Consider the following 23,468-nt stretch of genomic DNA (forward strand, 5'->3'; position numbering starts at 1 on the left):
AATTTTCCCAGCACCATTTTTTGAAAAGATTGGCCTTTCTCCAGTAGGTATTCTTAGCAGATGCATGGCTTTACTTCTAGGGTCTCTATTCTTTTCAATTGTCTATGCTTCTGTATTTATGCTCATGCCATGCTGTTTTGCTTACCACAACCTTCTAGTATATTTTGAAGTCAGGTAGTATAATGTCTCATGCTTTGTTTTTTTTGCTCAAGATCACTTTGGCTATTCAGGTTTTTTTTTAAATGTGTGTATGTGTGTGTGGTTTCAAATAGATTTTAGGATTTTTTTTCTAGTTCTATGAGAATGTCATTGGAGTTTTAATAAGGATTGTATCAAATCAGTAGGATTTCTTTGGATGTTTTAATAGTATCTAGTCCATAAACATGAGATGTCTTTCCATTTTTTATGTCCTCCTCAATTTCTTTCAGCTATGCTGTTGATTTTCATTATAGAGATATTTCACCTCTTTGTTTAATGGTATGGGATTTGAACTCAAGGCCTCATACTTGCTAAGCAGGTGTTCTATCACTTGAGCCACTCCATCAACCTGAGTTCTTTCACCTCTTTGATTAATTTTATTCCTAGGTATTTTAGTTTTTGGTAGTTATTATAATTGGGATTGTTTTCTTCATTTCTGTTTCAGTAATTCACAGTTGGTATATATACAGTAATCAATATATACTATTGATTATTGTATGTTGATTTTCAGTCTTGCAACATTGCTAAATTTTTCATTAGTTCTAATAATTTTTGGCGGAGTCTTGAGGTTTTCTGTACAATATCATATCATTTGTAACCAGTGACAAATTGGCTTCTTCTCTTGGATGCCTTTTATTTGTTTTCTTTGCCTGCTTGGACTTCCAGTACTAGGTTGAATAAAAGTGGTGATAGTGGGTATCCTTGTTTTGTTGCAGATCTTAGATAGAAAGTCTTCAGCTTTTCCCCACTTGGTATGTTAACTATTAGATTACATTTAAGATCTTTATTATGTTGAGGTATGTTCCTTCTCTTCCTATTTGGTTCTGTGTTTTTATCATGAAGAGATGCTGTATTTTACTAAGTGTCTTTGTCTGCATCTATTGAGATGATCATATGGATTTTGTTGATGTGGTATTTGTTTATTGATTCATGTATTTCAAACCATCTCTGTATCCCTGGGATGAATCTTACCTGATTGTGGTGAATAATCCTTTTAATGTGCTGTTGGATTCAGTTTTCCAGTATTTTGTTGAAGATTTTTGCATCTATGTTCACTAGGGATATTTGCCTGTGGTTGTTGTTGTTCCCATCTCTGGGTTTGGTATCAGGGCAATGTTGGCCTTGTAAAATTGGTTTGGAATAATTTCTTTCTCAACTTTTTGGAATAATTTAAGAGGAATTGGTATTTGTTCTTTAAATGGTCAGACTCAACAGTGAAGCCGTCTGGTTCTGGGCTTTTCTTTGATGTGAGACCTCTTATTAATGGTTCGTCTCATTCCTTGTTATTGGTCTATCCAGGTTTTGTATTTTTCCATGATTTAGTCTTGGTAAGGCTTATGCATCTAGGAATTTGTTTATTTCTTCTATTCTTCTAAGTTTGTTGGTATATCATTGTTCATAATAATTGCTAATGATCTTTTATATTTCTGTGTGTATGTCAGTTCTAATCTTTTCCCCTTTCATCTCTGATTTATTTGAATCTTGTCTTTTTCTTAGTGTAACTGTTTATCAATTTTTTGTTTATTTTTGTGAAGAATGAGTTGTTCATTCCAATTTGTATTATTTTTAGTCTCTACTTAATTTATTCCTGCTCTGATCTTTATTATTTCTTTTCTTTTATTAAATTTTGAGTTTAGTTTGCTCTTGTTTTTCTAGTTCCTTGAGATGCAGTGACAGGTTGTTTATCTGAGATCTTTCTACTTTTTTGAGACAGGGTCTTGCTATGTAGCTCAGGCTGGCCTCAAACTTGCAATCTTCCCGGTCTCCTGAGTGCTGAGATTATAGGTGTGTACCACCATGTCCAGCTTCTCTTTCTACTTTTTTTTTTTTTAGTGGTACTGGGATTTGGACTCAGGCCTCACACTTGGTAGGCAGGTGCTCTTACTGTTTCAGCCACTCTGCCAACCCTTTTTTAGTGATGGGTTTTTCAAGATAGGGTCTCAAGAACTATTTACCTGGGGCCAGCTTTGAACCATGATCCTCCTGATGTCTGCTTCCTGAGTAGTGAGGATTATAGGTGTGAGCCACTTGCTCCCGGCTCTTTCTACTTTTTTGATGTGAACATTGCTTGCTATACGCTTCCCTTTAAGTACTGCTTTTGCTGTAACCCCTTAGATTTTGATATGTTGTGTCTTCATTTTCATTTGTTTTAAGAGACTTCAGTATCTTTCTTGAATCCTTCCTTGATCTGTTAGTTATACAAGGGTAAGTTGCTTAATTTATATGCATTTGTATATTTTCCAAAGTTTTCTTGTTGTCAATTTCTAGTTTTATTGCATCATGGTTGGAAAAGATAATCAACGTAATTTCAATTCTTTGAAATTTACTGACACTTTGTTTTTGGTCTATCATACAGTCTATCTTGGAGAATGTTCCACAGGCCTCTGAGAAGAATGTGTGTTCTATAGCTGTTGGATGGAATGTTCTGTAGATGTCATTTAGGTCCATTTGGTCTAGCAATTAAACTGTGTTGTTTCTTTGTTGGTTTTCTGTTAAGATGATCTGTCCATTACTGAAAGTGGACTGTTAAAGTTGCATACTTTTATTGTATTAGAGACTGTCTCTACCTTTAGGTCTTTTAATATTTGCTTTAACTATTTGGGTGCTCTGATATTGGATGCACATGTATTTAGAATTGTTATTTATTCTGGCTGAATTGAGCCCTTTATCACTATATGATGACTTTTCTTTTCTCTGTTTAGTGCTCTTGATTTAAAGTCTCTTTTATGCATGGCTACTCCTGCTTCCTTTTGGGTTCCATTTGCATGGTACATCTTATTCCATCCCTTCACTTTCAGTCTATGGTGAAGTGAACATATAGGTGGGTCTTGTTTTCTTAAGTTCATTCTGTTGCTTTATGTCTTTTAATTGGAGAATTTAATCTATTTACATTCAAGGTAATTGCCCATAGATAAGATCTTACTACAGCCATTTGTAACTTGTTTTTGAGTTTGAATGTAATTTCCCTTTTTTTTTCACTCTCTCACAGTCTTCCTTTGTGGTTAAGTGATTTACTCTGGTAGTGTGTGTTGATTCCTTTCTTACTATTTTTGTTTGTCTATTATAGAGTTTTGCTTTTTGGTTACCATGAAAGTTACAAAAAACATATTTTGTTGATAACAAGCTATTTTGAAATGATAAACTAACATGATCATAAAGATAAGAATAGAAACACCAACAAAAAAGAAACCCAAATATACTAATAAAAACTGTATACTTTGACTAAAGGTGTGACTCAAGCTGTAGAGCTCCTGCTTTGCAAGCATGAAGCCCTGAGTTCAAACCCACCAGCCCCACCAAAAAATAGCCCAAATTCTATATTTGCATTTAATTTCTTCTCACATTTTGAAATTTTAATGTCCCATTGTATATCTTTTTATATTGCCTTTCTATTCACATATTAATAGTTATTTTTCAATTGCCATGCTTTTAGCATTTATACTAGAGCTATGAACAGGCCGTATAACATGTTTACAATATTATAGCATTCTAAATTTGTCTGTATAGTTACTCTTACTAATGAGTTTTATACTTGTCTGTGTTTTCTTCTTACTTATTAATGTCCCTTTCAGTTTGAAGAACTTCTTTTAGAGTTCCTTGTAGAAGAGAGCTGGTTTCTTGTAGAAGAGATCTCTTATATAATTCTTTTAGCTTGTATATCAGTTAAGAAGAAGTATGTATTTATACCATCTTTCATAATTGCATACTTTTTGGGTGGGTCGTGAAAAGCAGGTGCTGTACCGCTTGAGCCACTCCTCTGGTCAGTCCATTTTGCTCTGGTTATTTTGGAGATGGGGGTCTCATGAACTGTTTGACCATGTTGGCCTCAAACTGTGATCCTCCTGATCTCAGCCTCCCAAGTAGCTAGGATTATAGATGTGAGCCATTGTTGCCCAACTCCATAGTTGCATAATTATCTTTACTGCTGCTCTTTGTTTATATATGTGAATTTAAATTTATATATGAATTTGCTTGCTTTCAGCCTGAAGACCTTCATTTGGTAAGATAGGTTTCCTAGCAAAGGATTTGCTCAGTTTTTGTTTGCAAATGTTTTCATCCCACCTTCAATTTTGAACGATAATTTGAATGGACATAAAGTTTTTGGTTGGTGGTTTTGTTTCTTTCAGCACTTTGAATATGTCAGTCCACTGTCTTCAGCCTCCACAATTTTGATGAGAAGTTGATGATACTACCTAGATTCCCTAACCCATTATGAGTTGTTTATCTCTTTTTATAGTCAAGATTTTCTCTTTGTCTTTCAATATTTTTCTATAATTTGTCTGAGTGTGGATTTTTTGCTTTTATATTATTTAGGATTCATTGAGCTTCTTAGATGTGTACATTAATATTTTCCTCAATATTATCTAGTCATTATTTCTTTATCTTTTATTATTTCTTTATTTTTTTTAAGTGGGACTGGAGTTTGAACTCAGGGCTTCATTCTTGCAAAGCAGGTGCTCTGCTGCTTGAGCCACACTTCCAGCTCATTTTTCTCTATTTATTTTTTTGGAGATGGGGGGTCTCATGAGCTATTTGTCCGGGATGGCTTTGAACCATGATCTTCACAATCTCAGTCTCCCAAGTAGCTAGGATTATAGGAATGAGCCACTAGCTACTGGCAGTCATTATTTCTTTGAATAATTTCTCTCTCCTCTACTTTTTGTACTCCCATTATACATATGTTGTACTTAGAGATGTCCCATGTTTTTTAAAAATGTCCACATTTCCTTGAGACTGTTCGTTTTTCTTTATTCTCCTCGTTTTCCAGATTATAAATTTTAATCAATCTATCTTTGAGTTCATTGATTTTTATTCCTGTCAATTCAGATCGTCTGTTGAGCCCTTCTAAGGAAAATTTAAATATCATCTGTAATACTTTTTAAACTTTTTATGAGACTCCACTGTTTGAAATGTATAATTCTTACAGCACACAGTATTTACATTTTCAGCTCTTTTTAAAAGCAAAATATATGTGCCATTTTGAAAGAATACTGTTGAAATAATGATCTAAAATACCTGTCAGAGTTCAAAAAGGACCAATGAACTCAGGCCTCCTCAAATCTACTGAATAATGACAAAAACAAACCATGAATGAATGTCAGTGCTTACCAATACATAAAATGTGGCTAATTCTCAGTATTCTGCCAACGAGTCAAGTCCAGCTGGTGGCCTGTTTTGTATAATTAGCAATGATATTTTTTAATTAAAATTTTTTTTCACTTGGTTCTTTTTCATAATCTCTACCTCTGTATTGACATTCTCTGGTCAATGAGACATTGATTTCTTTACATAGTTAAGCATGGTTTCCTTTTGTTTTTTGAACATATTTATAATAAAGTCTTTGATTATTTAACATTGTGTTGCTCTCATGGATCATTTCTGTTGTCTCTTATTCCCATGCACAACTCCCCACTCCCAGTTTATGGGTCACATGTCCCTGTTTCTTCACATGCCACATAGTTTTTAGGGTTGAAAACCAGGTATTTTAGATAACTTCAGGTTTTACAACCCCAGATACTAACTCAATTATCCCTTCTCTGGGGCTTGTTAGGCTGCTGTTTGCTTATTTGTTTGTTTAGTAACTTGATTGGACTATTTTATTGAAGTCTGTTTCCTCACAGTGGCACAGGCATGCTGTCACCCTGGAATGACAGTGGTTTGAGCTAGATTCTCTTTCTCTTTCCCTAATTTCAGTTAAGCCCAATTTGGATTCTTTTCAGATGTTGGTCTCCACTAATTTCCAGCTGATTGGCTCTAATATTTTCTGTCAGTTCTCTGGGGCATATATTATTCTACTATGTGATCTAATTAAGCTCAAGCAGGAGGTAGTTTTTTTGGGGGGAAGGGTTTGAACTCAGGGCCTTACACTTGCCAGGCAGGCGTTCTACCACTTGAACCACATACCAAGCCTGCAGGGATAGTTTTTGATATCAGAGTTTGAGGTTTGTGCTAACTCTCCTTAGCAATTCCTAGCTGTCTCTGTCCTTGGTTCTCTGGTGACCTAGTTACAATAGGTAGTGCCTCTTAAGTAAGAGGAACTTCCAGTCTCCTTTTATTTGCTTACTACCAGAATCTCAATTGTTTTTGTCAGAACCCTTAAGCTTGAATATATCTGCATTCTTTTTCAAATAAAACCAGTTCTTTTGTGGAGAGCTTCAGAGTTCTCTCTCTAGACTGCCTGTATCCCTTGGCAAAATCTCTGAGTCACTATTCTGGGCACTGGGATAGGTCTTTCCAGCTTGCCTCTCCTGACTTGGAACCTCTATTGGGTGAGCTGGAGCGAGGGTGATTGGACCGAGTATTTCTAGCCTGCCAGTCCTATGTATAGGGGCTAGACAAAGGCAACTTCCTGCCTCTCAGCCACATTTACTGGGAATTTTAGTCTCTTACTCAGAGTTGGAGAGGATGAGATGTGTTGTGGCCTGTCACTTTTGGTGATTAGGAGCTGAGGGATGAAGAAGCCTGTTTTCTTGGCCACATTTGCTTGGAGCTGAGCATCTGTCATGCTGAGCTGGGAAGAAGGGAGAGAATGAGACAACAGGTTGTGGCTCAGATGCTACAAACTCTCCTTGTTCTTCATGAGTTCTTGTACATTTTCTTGAACCAATGTTTCTTTATCATATGCCACTAGAACAAGTCTAAAGACTTTAAATCACTTTATTATTTGCACCAGTTATAATTGTTTTACTGGGATGTGGGTCCAATGAACATGTCATGCCACCACCCTGAAGTGGGACTCTACCATTTCCTTTTTTTTTTTTTTTTTGGCATACTGGTTTTTGTTTTGTTTGTACTGAGGTTTGAACTCAGGGTCTTGTGCTTGCTAGGCAGGTGCTCTACCACTTGAGGCACACCTCTAGCCCAAACATCTCCTTTTAAGTCATTATGTGCTTCTACCTGATCTGAGCTTAAATACTTTTCCATTTTTATATTGTCTCGGTCTGAAATTTTACCACTTAGAAGCTATGTTACCCAAGGCAATTCGCTTAACGTCTAAGTTCTAGTCTCCTTACTTAGAAAATGAGACTAAGCCACTTGCCATGTAGGGTTGATGTGAGGATTAAATGGAATAATGTATACAAAGTACCCAGCATGCAGCATGAGGTAACTGACATCGTGCCTCATATCAACTTTATTCATCTTCTACCTATCAGCTTCTGATTGCTTTTTAGGGAAAAAAACCATGAAAAATTTCAAGCATGTAAAGAACAGACATAATGTACATACCCACTATTCATCTTTAGAACTAAATTATAGATGCAATTCAAGTGGTCTGTGCACTTTCCGACATTTCCTGCTCCTCTCCTCTCACTAGAGGGAACCATAGTCCTAAACTTATTTTTATCATTTCTAGGAATGTTTTCACACTTTACAACATATCTATAATAAAGAAAAAATGGTTCCACTGCATCTTTCCTTTAATGAATGTATAAATGTCCCATTTGCATAATGGCAAATTCCTTCATACCAATTCCATGAGCTCCCCATCATGTTAGCTATTTACATGAGCACGGGTTCTTCCCCTTTTTATATAAGAATAGCAATTCTGCATAAATATGGCAAGAAATGGTTTCCCTCAAATGGTAGATTTTCTGTGGTGTTTCGAGAAATTTCTGTTGTAATTCTGTATGCTATAATATTAGTGACTGCATTTATGTATGTTAGGAATTTAATTTTATAAATAACAGTAGAGATTTCTTCAACCATTATGATTTAATATTTGTTCCACAATTGATTTAAAGATTTTCAGTGATACCTTGTTTGCTTGATTCTGGTTAGTGGTAGGTTTTTTTGTGTGTGAATTTTATATCCCTTCAGATGATGAGAGACTTGATGGAGTCTTCATAGAACTAAATTTCTATTTTCTTATTTATTTACATGTACAGGATGAAAATTAAATTAAAATACTTTAGGTGTTTCTCAAATGTACTTCTAATATAATTTCTGCTATTTTGCCTGTATCTTTTTGTCATTTATAATAACACATTCATTCAACTGTGCTTTGCCTCTAATATGTTATTAACTAGGCAAAGCACAGTTGAATGAAATTCACAGAAAATTTTTATTAAAATCTTTTTGATGATGGCTCTCTTGAAATTTGGACATTGGTGGATTTCTGTTCTCCCCTTGCTGAAGGTGTAAAGTTCCAGTGAACTTCTCCCTTTGGGTCTGTAGGTGGCAATATCAAACCAGAAATACTCTCAACAATTGCTCTTGAGAAGGCATCCAGCCTTAAAAAAGTATGATTGCACACAGGTACCTTGTTTGAAAAGTAAAGTATTACCTGAATTCGGATATATAATCAGACCCCAACCTTGCTTTGTCCCCATATTTACATATATTCCAATGGCTGCCTCAGTCTTTTGTTGTCACCTGTGTGAGGTCTTTTGGGATTTCCCCTCTCTCTCCCCTGCTGACTTGCTAAGGTAGCTTTTCGCTCTTCCTGGGAATAACTTCTCCCTTACAAAAATACCCACTTCCTCCCCATGCTTCAGAGTTGCAGGTGGGTGTAGTGTCCTTCTTTTACAGGAGGGAGAGGGTTAAAAGCGAGCACTGGGGGAAAAAAGAGTTGGCTCTAAGATCTGGACCTCACTTCCGTCTCAGTAGCAACAACTACCACAAACACCTTGAGTACTTTGTTTCTTGCTAGTTTTCGTCACTCTCTGTTTACCATTGCTGCCAGCAATGATGAGTTTGAGAAAACCCCCCAAAAACGTGTACTTGGGGACAAGGAGCATAGAAAAAATTCTAAGTCTCAATTATTAAGTTTTCTTTGTGTTGTTGGGGAACCAGAGGAGGGAATGAGAACAATCACCAAAAGTGGTGGGGACACAAAAAGCAGACAACCTAATCTTGGGAACTGGGAAATGAAAAAGGGAGAGCACCCCTGGAATTGTCCACTGTCTAGAGGTCATGGTATCCCAACTCCCATTTGTAGGCCACAACAATTCCCAGGAAATCCTGGTGGGGAGGAAATGAGGTGGGCACCCTCTGCTGGGTAACATCATGATCAAGTTAGAAATCTACACAAAAATTCCATACAAGCACTGCTATGTGAGGTGGGTAAGGCCATAGTGTTATTATAATGTTGAGTAGTTTCGTCCAGCTTTCCAGTCCAACCCAGAATGTAATAGAGCCTCATCTACCATGCATTCTATGAGAAAAATGTATGTTGAGTTTTAACAACATTCACACACCTAGAACTGCTTCTAATGAATCACATCACATATTCAGAACATGTCAAACTTCAAATGCAAGTCTTAACCCACTGCCATTTAAACAGGCTATGTAAAATTAAAAACTGCATTTTGAAGACAGATTGTTCTTTGGTATAGTAATATGCATTTGTATATTTTGTGCACAGTGATATTAGTTGGTGTATTCAACTTAGTGAAGTAAATGCATCTTTTAGGATCAATTTATCATAATAACAGAGTGTCTCTATAAGACAACTTTTTTTGTTGCACTGGTAACATTTTCTTGTTTCGCCAATAACCTGTGTTCTAATCTAAGACAGTGATCTCCTCTTGAAAATTTTTAAAACTCACCTTAATAGTATTTAGCAAGCCTAGAAATTAGAGTCCTTCATGGAAAGCAATAAAAAAGTGTCCCGAACCATTTGCTTTTAATTATTGTAACCTTTAATCAATAAAAGCAGACTAATGGCAAGTGGCAGTCATTCAAACATGGAAGAAACCTAAGACTTGCTTACCAAACTGAAATTAGGACAGCAATTCTCCCCAGATTGTATTTCTACTCAAATGCACTCTCCAAGCCCAAGTTATTTTCCTAATTATAGTTTATATGTGCTGAATTTTAAACCTCTTTATCTACTTCATGCTCTCAACTGGAAATTAAACATCAATTGAATATCCATTAAGTTGGAAATCACAGGTACTCATAGCTTTTAAAGATTAGATTTTAACAAGGTATTTGTTTTGGAATAATGATGCATGGATTGACTTCTTTAAAGTTTACAAAATCTGTTTCTGTAGAGAGACAGGGTGGTGCTGTGGAAACATCTGAGGCTTTGACTTTGAACCTAGGTATGAAGCTGACCATAGCTACTTAGGAGCTGTCACCCTTCCTGAATCTCAGGTTTCTCATCTGAAAAATAGAGATAACACCTATGTTGAAATGTTGCTGTGACTATTAAGGAAGAACGAATACACTTAAAGATCTTAGCATAAAATAGTAGCCTTACAAACCCCACTAATTTAATCTGCACAATTTTATTACAAAGTAGATTTTATCTCTCTTTTTACTAATGAGTCAATTGAGGCTCAGGCAACTCATCCAGGGTTGCCAAATCTGCTTTATAACTCCAAGTCCAGGACACTTCCTCCTCCACTGCAGCTTTTGAACAGAACTGTGAAAATTGATAAAACAATCAGCCAGCAGTGAGAGTTCGGCATTACCATCTATACATGATCTAGCTTCCAGGAAGGCAGCCATTGTCTGCCCTGTTTTCCTCTGATGTACACATGTTACTGCATGAGTCAAGGCTGCTAGTGTGTTAGCTGCAACTCCATCCTTGGTTATTCCCAGAAGCCCAAGGAAGGAGAGTGTTTATTACTAACAGGGATCATCTGCAATCTACTCCATTCCCACCTCCCCTACTGCTTTATTACCCACAGCAAGTTTTTTGGAACGTACTTCACAAGTTGTGGCAACACACCACAATTGGGAACCACTGCAAAAGATAAGATCTAGGAAGAATAAGTAGGCCACTTTTCAGTAGGGGGTTCATGGTGAGAAAGAGTGGTGAGGCCAATAACAGTCTAAAAATTTAGGACCTGACCTTGTAAGGCACTTAGAAGTTCTTGAGGAGGAATGCAATGGGACTGCAATGACAGTCTGCAGGATTTGGAACTGGATGGTTATGTATTACATAGATAGCCATTGAGGTCAAGTGCTCAAGGGAGACAGCAAAGATTTCAAGACATATTGTCAAGCAGTAGGTTTCTTTCTCTAATTATACTTTTCTTAAATGCATATTAAAATGACCTTGCTGCACTCATCACCCCTATGGATGGAAAGGAGATAAGCTGGGAGGGTGCTAAAAGGCAGAGAAAGCAGCAGCTGAGCATTATATATTTACAGGACATAATTCATGAAATATTCTAAATTTTTCATCAACTTTCTGCCTTCTGGAAGTGTTCAGACAGCCGGCAGCACTAGATTCAGATCTTGGGCTAAGCTACTTAGTGGTTAACTATGTCAACACACTGCCACCTGAATGTATGACTTCATTCTAGAACATTCCAAGTGGGTGATAAGGAGCTCTTAGTGAGTCGCTGACCTTGGCATCTGACCAGAAAGTAAATAGGCTGCTTGAAGTGACTTAGAAAATGTATTTTTTAAACCTTAGGTTGAGGTCATTTGATAGGCTCTACACCTCATCCTCCTGGGTGCAGGCTCCTTAAGGGTAGGGATTTTTGTCTTTGTTCACTGCTATGTCCCCATCAGAGGACAGAGCCTGTCACTTAGTAGATGCTCAATCAGTGTTAAATGAGTAAATAACACCTGGGATCACAAGTGCCTTGTCAACCATGGGAGCCCGGGTGCTGGGCACAGGGCTGTTGGCACAAGAGGAACTGAACGAAAGCTGGTTGAATTGAGTTGAAATGAATTGACCAGCACTTGGGCAAGTGAAACAAAGTTTTCTTTGATTTTATAGTGTGAGAAGTAAGTAAAATGATATTAGGTTGTGAACGCTTCACATGAGATGTTCAGCAGTAACACAACTTTATCCACTCTTTTGTCAGCGATGATCTGGAACAATTCATGGAAAATCAAGGTGCATCAAGCCCAGGGATCCTCATTTTAACCACAAGCCTCAGCAAACCATTCATGCGCCTAGAAAAATATGTCACTCTCCTGCAGGAGTTGGAACGGCATATGGAGGTAAGGGAAAGTGATGAGTTTTTCCAAGTCCTCCTTCCAAATTCCTCCGTTCTGGAGGGAGCAGCCAGTCTGCCTCCATCCTAGCCTTGCTAAGGATTCAAAATTTACTTGACCCAACAACCTTTTCTTTTTTTAGGCTTTTAATTTTCCTTTTTATGCAACAAAATAAGATTCCCATTTTTTCCTGCCATGATCATGCGCCCTCATCCATTTTCTCTTCCAAACCTCGGTCTGGTTGCTTCCCTGCAGTCTATGCTTACTGGTTGACTTAGGTTTTCTTTTGTCCTCTGATCAGGTGATGATGGTTCAATGAAAACCAGATCTAGAAATCTCTTTTGTTCTGGCACATTAACCAACTTTATTGTGGGAGGTAAAGCCAACATCAGAACTAACAAAGAACATGTTCAAAGCAGACAGGAATATATATTTCTAGAACACTGCAATCATTCAGTGTTTGTAATCCAGTGACTCTGGATTACAATAGAAGATTCTGGTATTCTTCCAATATTAGTAAATGGATCCAAAATTAGTATATCTCTAATCAATACATCTACATCAAAGTTCCCTCACATTTTTGTTTATAAACTCTGAGTCTACTTGCAACCTAAAATCTTTTCACTAAGTATTAAGATATGCAGCAAGACCTGACCATTGAATATTTTTCATCAAGAGCCAAAATCCTATTGTAATTAAAAACCAGTCAGCAGGGATAGCTCCTTGAGCTGTTCTTTCGTGATTGTGCGTGGGGTATGGAGGTGTGGGTGGGAGAGGCTGTGTTTACCCTAGTTGCTCTTCCTGTGTCTGGGGAAAGGTTTTGAGGTTTTAAAAGGGTTGATTATCTTTAAAGAAAAAGTTTGCAAGCTGCCAGGCTTGTCAGCGTTTGTAAGGACTGAAAGCATCTACTCTGAGTGAAACCACATTCTCAGGGTATTTGACCTGCCTAAAAGCAAAAGGCAGTGGGGAGCTACTGAGTGAAGCTGGCCGGAATGAAATTTCAGTTGGGGCCTGGGAAGGTGTTGACCTCTGAATGCCTTTCCATAAGCTAAACCAGTTCACTAAACCGTTTGAGGTTTGTCCCTCCTTGCTTATCACAAAAATACAGAAACTCGTGGCCTCAGTTTCTGTTAAGGCTGACATACAAATAGTGCATTTAATTTGGAAAGACTGCCCCCCTCAAGGAAGCAGAAGCATCCTCCCAATACCTGAATCCTTGATCTTGGCCTTGCAGTGGAGCCTGTTTCTAGGCCCTGCCTCCATGAGGTCACCTTGACTTTGACTGCTTTCCATTTCCCACCATCAGATAAAACACCCCCTCATGCTAGTGTGCCATTGCACGAAACTCTTTATCCATGTTTCGATTGCTTGGCACGATTGCTAACTAATAGCAGAATAGAACCTGAAATTCTAGCTGCCCGCTTGTGTGAGTAAGGAGAAATTTTACCATGAGGGATTGCAAACTGACCTTCTTATGAACAGTACCATTCTTGGCTTGTGTCGGACCCCTAGCCTGAGCAGCTCTATGCTTTCTCAGACTGGTTAAGCAGATGTGGCCTTCTCATTACTCCAGGGGAGATATACCTATCTATCTATCCCCTGTGCCTCGATGTCAGGTCCACTCGATGACCCAATGGTGTCCCTCCCATGTAATTATTTAATATTATATTTACTATTACATATCTATTTTGCAAAAAGGGAAATGGGAAACTCTTACCTTAATAATGACACCTACTATATTGTTACTAAATATATGCTATGAACTGTCTTAAAAATAAATTGTACTGTGCGATAATTTCAGGATTTAGAAATGCAGTAGCATTTGGAATCTCAGTAGTACTAATAATTAGGCAATTAGTAAATTTTCTTTTGGTTGACAATTCCATGAGTTTTAACACAGGTATAGATTCATGTTATCACTACTAGAATCAAGATACAGAACGATTTCATCACCCCCCTCCCAATTCCCTCTTGCTAGATTTTTGCAACCATACCTTCCTGCTCCCCTTAGCCCCTGACAACTGGTGATCCATTCTCCTCTAATATTGCTTTTGAATGTGTTCCTTTGATAGGATACTCATCCAGACCACCAGGATATTCTGAAAGCAATCATAGCATTTAAAGTGCTCATGGTAGGTGAAGCTCTAAAATTGTCATTCTCCATTTTATACACTTTGGTCCTGAGTGATTTGTGTCAATGTTTCTTTGTTTATGCAAAGGTCTGCAGAATGGAAACAATAAGCTTTCATGACAGTATCGCAGTGATTGTTTCACTTCATTTTTGTCCCCCAAAAATCAAGCTTACCTATGAAAGGTTACCAGGCTAAGGGTATAAAGCAATCACACTTGAAGTCTCAGCCACATTAAGCATTGGTGTGTAGGTGGGGAGTTTCCTTTGTCTCTTTGTCTTTATCCCCATTGCTTAACATGTGTCTATATAATTCGTCATTCACCAATTGGCTTCAACAATGGATTCAACTATTTATACCAAAAGATGCAAGTTTGTTCTTTGCATATAAAAAAGAAGCACTGTACTAAAATGCAATTGCTTTATATAGATTGCTACCAAAGGTACTTGTAATCTTATATCTCGGGCATCATGTTTTATGTGTCTTCTTGAACCCACTGATGCAAAACCACTTGGTGCCATTTTAGAAGGAAAGAAAACTTTATTTTGGGTGATTGGTTAAGTTTAGCTACACGTTTGACATTTCTGTAGCATTATAAATGATTTGGATCAATGTTCGGTTATGGATCCTCGCTGTAAGGTTATGATGTCACATTTAGCATCACCTCATTTTTACTGCTGTTGAAAGATCAGTAACTGACATGTCTATCATTAAACAGTAAGTTGAAGACAGAGTAAGGTGTTAGATTAAAATTGTGCTGTTGTAGGTCAAAGACAGTCAAATACTGGCAGTTTTACATGGCTCAACCTAATAGAGCTCAGTCAAACCGACAGCATTTATTATAATTTATAGTCTATTTTACTTTTCCTATGTAAGTGGGTTATAAAATGCCTCCTTAAAAAACTGTTTCCTTCTCATCGTGTTATGAAACTTGCTTTGATGGCCGTGATATACTTATTCCCACTCTGAGCACTTTGTATATTTATTTCTTCAAGTCTTCATTTAGCTGAATGAGGCAGCAGAGATTTTAGAGAAAAATCACTTCCAAAAAACTCACATCACATTCATTTGGAAACAGTAACTTAACTAACCATATGCTTATTTTTGCATTCATTTGGGGATGAATGCTGTTAAATTACTCTAAGATAACCTCACACTTTCTGAAGGAGAGATTTAAATATATATATGTGTATATAAATATATATAATATATAACTATATTTAACTATAAACACTATGGTGTTTATATTCACATAGTATTGGCAAACTGTAAATTGTTTCTTAGTTTGAATTTCCAGTTTGTCATCATGAAATTCAGTTGTATCTCCTCTTTCCAATCCTTTTAGGATTAAAATTAACTTAGTATTTTCATAGCAATCTATTGCTGCTCTCTAAATAAAGCATATGTTTCATTACTGATTCAGTTTTATTCACTGTGGCATAAAGAATGCATTTGAGTTCTTTTTGCAATTCTCTCCTTAACGCTTGGAGCCTTTCTTTATTTTTGTTATTGTCAGCAAGCTACCTTGTTGAAGTAAGCATATGTCAGAAAAATAAAATTGCTCTGTAACTTAAACCCTATTTACCCAAAGATAGGCAAGGAAGAGAGGAGCAAGAGTGAGGGACCACCTGGCAGAGCTGAATCTACCTGTTGTTTGCCTGGCTCTGCTAGAGGAGATTTTGCTGTTTATCTCCCTAGACTCCTTACAGGAAGGGAGGAGCAAGCCATTTTCTCTTGACACTTTGGCAGAATGAAAAGTAACTGCCTCACACGATTTAGACACTAAGAGAATGAATGAATCTGTCAGGAATAGTCCGGTCATGAGATTTAGGGTGAGAAATAGGGGATCCAATGGGAATCTGAGAGTCAAAAGTCACATCTTACCTTGATCTTGTTTTAGGGTATATGGGTTTGTTTCTTAAGAATTCCTATTCTGTATGTTCTATTTTGCTTCTGTAGGGGCAGTGCCAAGATCTGAGAAAGAGAAAACAGCTGGAGTTGCAAATACTTTCTGAACCTATTCAGGCATGGGAAGGGGAAGATATTAAAACCTTGGGAAATGTGATCTTTATGTCACAAGTAATGGTGCAGCATGGAAACTGTGAGGTAATGTGTTTCAAATCTCAACATTGCTTCTTCCATCTTTCATAGTTTTCTTCCTTTATTTGTCCTTCCATCAAGGTCAAATGCTCAAATATTCAAATCAGAAAACTGAGCACCTGTTCTTTGCCCCAAACTCTGTTGGGTACTGTGGGAGATAGGAGGAAGAATAAGCAGTCATCCCTGCTTCCTAAAACACAAGTTACACCTAGAAAACCAACTCAATAATAGTCAATGTTAGATTGTATAATCTCAACAGTAGAATCCATACGTGTTCTGAGAAGGGAGAGAATGAGAAGACCTTATGGGAATAAGATTCAAGGAAGAGGGTCACAGAAAGAAAAGAGGATGTTATCTCAGGAGAGAACAGGAATGTGGCTTTTGTTCCCTTGCAGGACAGTAAGGGAAGGAGATTGTTAGAATCCCAAGGAGCGTGTTGGGAATAGTGAAAGGAAAGATTGATTGAGCCAGGTTATGTTATGTTGAACCTTGGTTATGAGGCTGGAGTAGTTCCGATGGACGCAGCAGGCAAGAGGAGACATGATGAAAGGACTGTCTTAGGTTGAGTCTTAATCTTACAACCATAATCAGGTGGAGGTGGGACTAAAAACAGAAAGGGCAGATAGGATGACAAGTGAGAAGCACCTGCAACAAAGATGTAGGCAGAAGGAATGAAGCATAAGGGTCAATTGAGAGACACATTTCGATGGGATCTAAACAAGAAGGGGTGACCCATGGCCGAGAAGATGATGAATGCAATTTTAGCCCAGTTCACTTTCAAGAGACTATAGCTATCTGGGTGGAGATGTTCTGTAGGCAGCTACTAAAGCACCATGGAATTGTGGGTGAGAGGGTAGGCAGAGGCAGAGATCTAGATGTTCCTGACAGATGTGCCTTCCTAGGAAGTAGATATCTAAAGAGAAGCACAGGAGGCTGAAGATGGATTATTTCTTTTAGGAAGGGACCAGGGGAGAGGAGAAAGGTTGATTATGTCATCTGGTATGATTTATTGAGTGTTAGAGTTGTCTCCCTTCTCCCCCAACATCTTCCTATAGTCCCTGACATGCCTCTGGCAGAGATTCATTACTTTGGGTTCATAGGCAATCTCATTGACAATGCAGAGACCCTGGGGAAGATTAATGCTGTGGAGCTAGCCATTACTCATTCACATCTTTGGGATAAACATCTCGGGTGAAAGGAGGAGGAACGAGTGCCAGGGGAAAAAAAGACAAACAGAAGAAAAGAAAAGTATTGAGAGGTCATAGAGTCATGGAATTCCTGGAGGAGCACTTGAAAATGTCCAGCAAGCTGAGTGCTGCAGAAGGTTCAGAGGTCAAGGAATGTGAGGACTGAGAAGAGGCCATTGGATTTTGCTAGAAGGCAGTTATTGATGACTTTGAGAGAGCAGTGGGGGAGTGCAGTTCAAGAGGATCAATGAAGAGAAAATGAAGGCAGCAAGTAATTTGGCAATAAAATGTCAAGAAATGAGATGTTATGAATAAGGAACCACATGGGGCAAGCTCAGCCTTTTAGGACAGGAGGTGCACATATGTTAAAGGCAAAAGAGGAAAAACTAGTGAAACAGGTGAGGCTGCTGAAAGGAGGAGGAGAGATGTCTGTAGGCCAGTGAAAGATTTGAGAGAATGCAGAGTTCTTATTAGAACACTTTGCCTCAAAAGGTTGCTCTTCTCAAATGGTAGGAAGGAGATGGAGACAGGCATGAGGAGAAGTGTGCATATCTTTTTAAGGGGTTCAGAGTAGTCCTTATGTGTCAAGATTCCTTCAGTACCATCAAAAAAAATAATGCATTAGATAGCTTCAAAGAGCTAGAAGAGAAGATTTTGAATGTGCTCACCATAAAGAAATGATAAAATTTGAGATGGTGGATATGCAAATTACCCTGTTATGCTAATATACCCTGTATACATGAATTGAAATGTCACACTGTACTGTATCAATACGTACAATTATTATGTGTCAGTCAAGAAAACCACAAAATTGGTCCAACACAGTGGCTCATGTCTTTAATGCTAGCTACTCAGGAGGCTGAGATCAGGAGGCCAGCCCAGACAAAAAGTTCTTGAGAATTCATCTCAACTAAAAATCTGAGCATGGTGTAAGTGCCTGTCATCCCAGCTGGGGAGCAGAGTGTAAATAGGAGGATTGAGGTCCAGGCCTTGCCCCAAGCAAAAATACAAGACCATATTTGGAAAATAACTAAAGCAAAAGAGGCTGGTGAGATGGCACAAAGTGGTAGAGTGCCTGCCTAGCAAGTTTAAAAAAAAAAAAGAAAAGAAAAGAAAACCACGAAATTGGGCTGGAAGTGTTGCTCAGTGATAGAGTGTGGTTTAGTATGTGAGCAGCCCTGGTTTTGACCCCCCAACACCAAACACACACACACACACACACACACACACACACACACACACTTCTTAAAAATATATATTTACTTCTTTGTTTTGCATGCATACAATAATTATCCTATTTTTATTTTTTTTTGGTGGGACTGGAGTTTGAACTCAGGGCTTTGCACTTGCAAAGTAAGCACTCTGCTTAATTATCCTATTCTTAATGATAAAAACAGTTTCTGAATGAAAATTTACATATTAGTGCATAATGAATTTCCTGCCTCTTGGAAACCACTTCATTTCACCACTTTTCAAAAGAAAATTATATTTTTGTTTTATTAACCTAGAGACAAGAATGCATACATACTTGTTTCCTCAGTATGCACAGGAAGGAGAGAGAAATTATGACTTTATGTTCATATCAAAGTAAAATTTTGTGCTTTAGGTTCGATATCCTTTCTTTAACATTTTTGTTAGCGTATATTCGTAGTACAGGGAAGCTTCGTTCGCCCCCACCATCATTCTCCCTCATTCCCCTTTCCCTTTACTTAAAAGGATTTCAACAGGTTTCATTGTGCTTTTTTAAAATTACTGTTAATGTTTCCGTTGATTATGTAAGGTCTATAGTGATTTCAGAAACTCTTTGCACAAAATGTCCAATTTCTATTTGCCATTTAATGTTTTTTATTCCACTCAGGAAAAAGAGGAGCGGTACCTTTTGCTATTTTCAAATGTCATGATAATGTTATCTGCAAGTCCCCGGATGAGTGGCTTTATCTATCAGGTTAGTAGATTTCATATAAACCAAATAGAAGGACAGTATGAAAACAGGCTTCCATTCAGATGCGACATCACCACCATGACATTAAAAACTCAGGCTAGCAAAGGCAGAATGTGCTGACCCTTGATTGCAATTAAACAGCTTCTAAGAACAGATGTTCCTTAGTTCAAAGACCTTTATATAATATCAGTTTGTCTTGTATATCTTCTGCTCTGGTTATGAGCTAGGTTTTGAATGTATAAATAGAAATCTAAGTCTACAATTGAATCAATTAGCAGTGACATCTTTACAAGAGAATACAAAGCTGGCACCTGCTCCTATGTCTGTCTTGTTACAGTCACATCACATAAATTCAGGCTTCTAAGAAGCAAATCCTTAAACTCCTTAGGAAATTACACTTCCTTCCGTTTGCTCCCAAGAAACAGAGTCTTACGACTCATTATTGCTTGTTATAACCAGGTCTCACCATTACTACTTTTCATAAGATTTGAGCCTTTACTTTCTTATCGATTTATGTGATGAGACTTTATGCTAGAAAAGTAAACTGTTTTGAATCCTGATCTTACGTTTTAGGATGTGTTAGCCAAATACAATCCACATTTTCCCTTTGCTTTCTTCTCTGATTAGCATTTAGAACAGGGAAGCATTATCTATTGACAGATTAGAGAAATAGGCCCAGCCATAAGTCGGTAGTGATTCCTAAGATGGTCAAAAAATCTAAGAGAAATATATACAACCTCAGAATTAACACGAATGTTCTTTTTTCTGGTAGGGAAAAATAACAATAGCAGGATTGGTGGTGACTAGATTAGATGAAATTGAAGGGAATGACTGCACATTTGAAATCACAGGTAGGTAATTTTCTCTTTTTCATGTAGCTACTTCAAATCCCTTTTGGAATGAAGTGGAATTTAAATAAATAAATGCTATTATTTTCTCTTGTGTAGTCCATGGGCAAGTTTTACAAGGACAGGGCAAAGTATACTCCATTTCCTGGGATAACTAGGGTACAGTGATAGAACAGAGAAGTCTCCTGGTTATTTGAAAGCCTTAGCTTTGCCATTAGTTTCAATCTTCTCTTGCATAAAAGCTATTTGTGGGAGCTAAAGAACAAAATGGCTGATGTAAATGTAACTCTCTCTCTCTCTCTTTCTCTCTCTCTCTCTCTCCCTCACATCTAGTCCATGGTGGCAGAGGAGCCAAAGATGTGGACTTTTTTAGCAATCTTAAAATCAGCCTGTGAATTAGCATGACTTGGTTGCACTTCTAAAAAGTGCTGAAAAGCCGGGAAACTTTCTCCACAAATTGAGCAAAATGCCAGGTTTTGATAATGCTTCCTGACATTTTGGACTATTATCCCTTTTCGCAGGCCCATGCATTTACATATAGTGGCTGCAATTTTTGCACTGATGTGGCACAGTGGTGAGGACTGGGATGATGGCCTCTGGCCTTACTTGGACTTGTCTTTCCCAATAAGGAGCCTAAGACTTGATATTTGCACAAAGGTTGTAGCCAGTTTTAGTTGGATCTTGTTCCAACTTTGATACTGGGGGAGCTAGTACAATATTCTCAAATTATGAAGTAAGTGGATTATGTGCTTAAAATTTCATATTGTATGTTTATTTATCATGAGGTTTTACTCCTAAGATACTGTAAGCTGTACAAATGAAGACTAGTTTTCTAAAGCAGACATGAATCATCATTTGCTTTGTTATTACAGCTTGTCTGTTCTTAATATAGAACTTCAAAAGCATTACCCCATAGGTATGAAGATGCCTCAAATAGACACTCGAGTCCTATTTGCAGGGAGTATGTTGATAAAGAGGACAAGCTCATGGTTCTCCTTGCCTTTTGTTTTCAAATATTTATAACTCGGTGATACAGGCAATGTAGTAGAGAGAATTGTGATCCATTGCAACAGCAACCACGACTTCCAGGAATGGTTGGAGCAGCTAGGCAGACTGACCAGAGGACCTGCTTCTAGCGGTTCATTATCCAAAACGTCATCATCATCATGCAGTGCTCATTCTGTAAGTCGTGCATTTGCTCTGTCCAGGAATTACTAAGGCATTTATCAAATCTTGTCTGCTTAAAGACTTACAAGCTTGTGGGGTTGCTCAAGTGGTAGAGCATTTGCTTAGCAAGCATGAGGCCAAGTTCAAACCTCAGCCCCACAAGAAAAAAGTTTTCACTTACAAGTGTGCGATTTTATTTGATAGTATTAAGATACTCTGACTAACTGCTAGCCAAGTGTTTCTAATCAGAAATCTACTAAGCTGTTTGGTGATAAACATCTTAATCTGTTAATTCTCATATTCGTAATGTGCTCAGTCAGAACAGCTTTACTTCCCTTTGTGCTTCATCATTCCCATGCATCTCACTCATGCTCTCCCATTTGCTCAATAACCCTCCTCAAAGGCAAACTCTTAGCGTTGTCTTCTTCTGAGTTATCACTAATTTTAAATTCATGGGATTCAAATGGATGAGATTTTACTTCATTGACTGAACTGGAAGAGATGCTGTGTTGTCTCTTAACACTCTAACCTGGGATGCCAAAATTACTGTTTTGATTACTATGTGCTGTGGTGGCAGACCATGGACTTTGGCATCAAATCATGGTTGAAATCTTGTTTTTGCCAATTTTTAGCTAATCACTTCACTTTGCCAAGTGGATGTTATAGGTTGTTCTGATGAAATAACCTATTTAAGCATCTAATGGAATGCTGAACACAGCCTCGAACTCAAATGTTGCCTGTTACTTCACTTTCCTCCCTACAGAGGAAAAAATCTGACTTGAAAGAAGTTGCAGAAGAGAGAAAGGGCCCAGGATTGGGGGATGTTGAGTGAATCTTGTGCTATCTTTTAGAGTCCTCATAATCTTAAGTGGAAAGGGCCAGTTCTCAAAGGGAGGCTTTGTTTTTCCATCTTTCCCTTTCTATGGTTGTGTTTGTTGATCCAGTGAAGCTATTGTACTCTCACTGTGTGGCACAAGGTCGGGTTCAGATGGCAGATTGCCAACATCTCATCAGACATTTTCCCAGTCTTTTAGCTCTACCGGACAGCCCCGAGGACCCTTGGAGCCTCCTCAAATTATAAAACCATGGAGTTTAAGTTGTCTACGACCTGCACCTCCACTTAGACCATCAGCAGCACTAGGTTATAAAGAGGTAATTTTGCTATATATGGTATAAAATGCTTCTGACAAGCTCATTTTGTAGCTTATTGTACATAGCTCCGTGAAAATGTGCTAGAATTAACAATAGGTGCTATGTCAGTCAATCTTGAATTGCTAGACTTGGTCATTTTTTTGATTTCTTAATTTTCCATTCCCCCACCATCCATCCACAAATATTTATTGAATATTCACAGGGCTTATGCTCACTGCCCGCATTTCCCCAGTCTCCTTCTGAAGTGCCTCTGGTTTCCGTTTATGTGATTGTGATAATTCGTTAAATTAGTTAACCATGCCCACACATCTACAACAAAAACTACTTCATTGGGAGTTGGATTTCCTACGAAACAGACCCAATTCTCCATTTTGTGGTGTTTTGATGTATTAAACCAAGTCCGTAAAGTTAGGGGAGTCATCCATGTGTTCAAACTATGAAAGTAGTATTTGCTACAATGGGAAAGGAGAATGAATTTTTACAGAGAGGCTTCTCAGCAACAAGCTCACGGGACAGTTGGTGTTTAGGTAGTGTGGGGGATTTCAAGGTGGTTGGGTTTTTCTTTCTCTATAAGTTGTAGTCAAGAAATGTCAGTCACCAGTCTCCTCTAATTATGTTAGCACATTACCATTTCCATCCAGTGTTTTTTTCTCTAACCTATTTCTGATTGTTTCAGATTTCAGAAAAGATGCTCACTTATTAATTTCTTTAAATAGGTCTTGTTGAGTGAAGAGTAAGTTGGTGACATTTATGAAATGAGCCTTAGAATTTTGGTGCAAAGGGAGCATATAATTCTATATCAAATATGTATTTCAATGATATATATATATATATATATATAAAA

At 37.7% G+C, this 23,468-nt stretch overlaps 1 protein-coding gene across 5 annotated transcripts in view; it reads left to right on the forward strand.

Moving 5' to 3' along the window:
- Positions 1-23,468, forward strand: part of Arhgef6 (Rac/Cdc42 guanine nucleotide exchange factor 6) — a 100,922-nt gene that overhangs the window by 66,480 nt on the left and 10,974 nt on the right. For 3 of the 5 annotated variants that reach the window (XM_074063807.1, XM_074063805.1, XM_074063809.1), the window contains 7 exons: positions 11,967-12,105; positions 14,172-14,231; positions 16,188-16,334; positions 19,374-19,460; positions 20,230-20,308; positions 21,342-21,487; positions 22,487-22,624. In XM_074063807.1, the coding sequence (XP_073919908.1) occupies positions 11,967-12,105; positions 14,172-14,231; positions 16,188-16,334; positions 19,374-19,460; positions 20,230-20,308; positions 21,342-21,487; positions 22,487-22,624 (796 nt within the window). The remainder of the gene's footprint in view (positions 1-11,966; positions 12,106-14,171; positions 14,232-16,187; positions 16,335-19,373; positions 19,461-20,229; positions 20,309-21,341; positions 21,488-22,486; positions 22,625-23,468) is intronic. The other 2 variants (XM_074063808.1, XM_074063806.1) reach the window with 1 other exon arrangement.

The sequence above is a fragment of the Castor canadensis genome, chromosome X (assembly GCF_047511655.1).
Source record: "Castor canadensis chromosome X, mCasCan1.hap1v2, whole genome shotgun sequence".
Classification (NCBI taxonomy): Eukaryota; Metazoa; Chordata; class Mammalia; order Rodentia; family Castoridae; genus Castor; species Castor canadensis.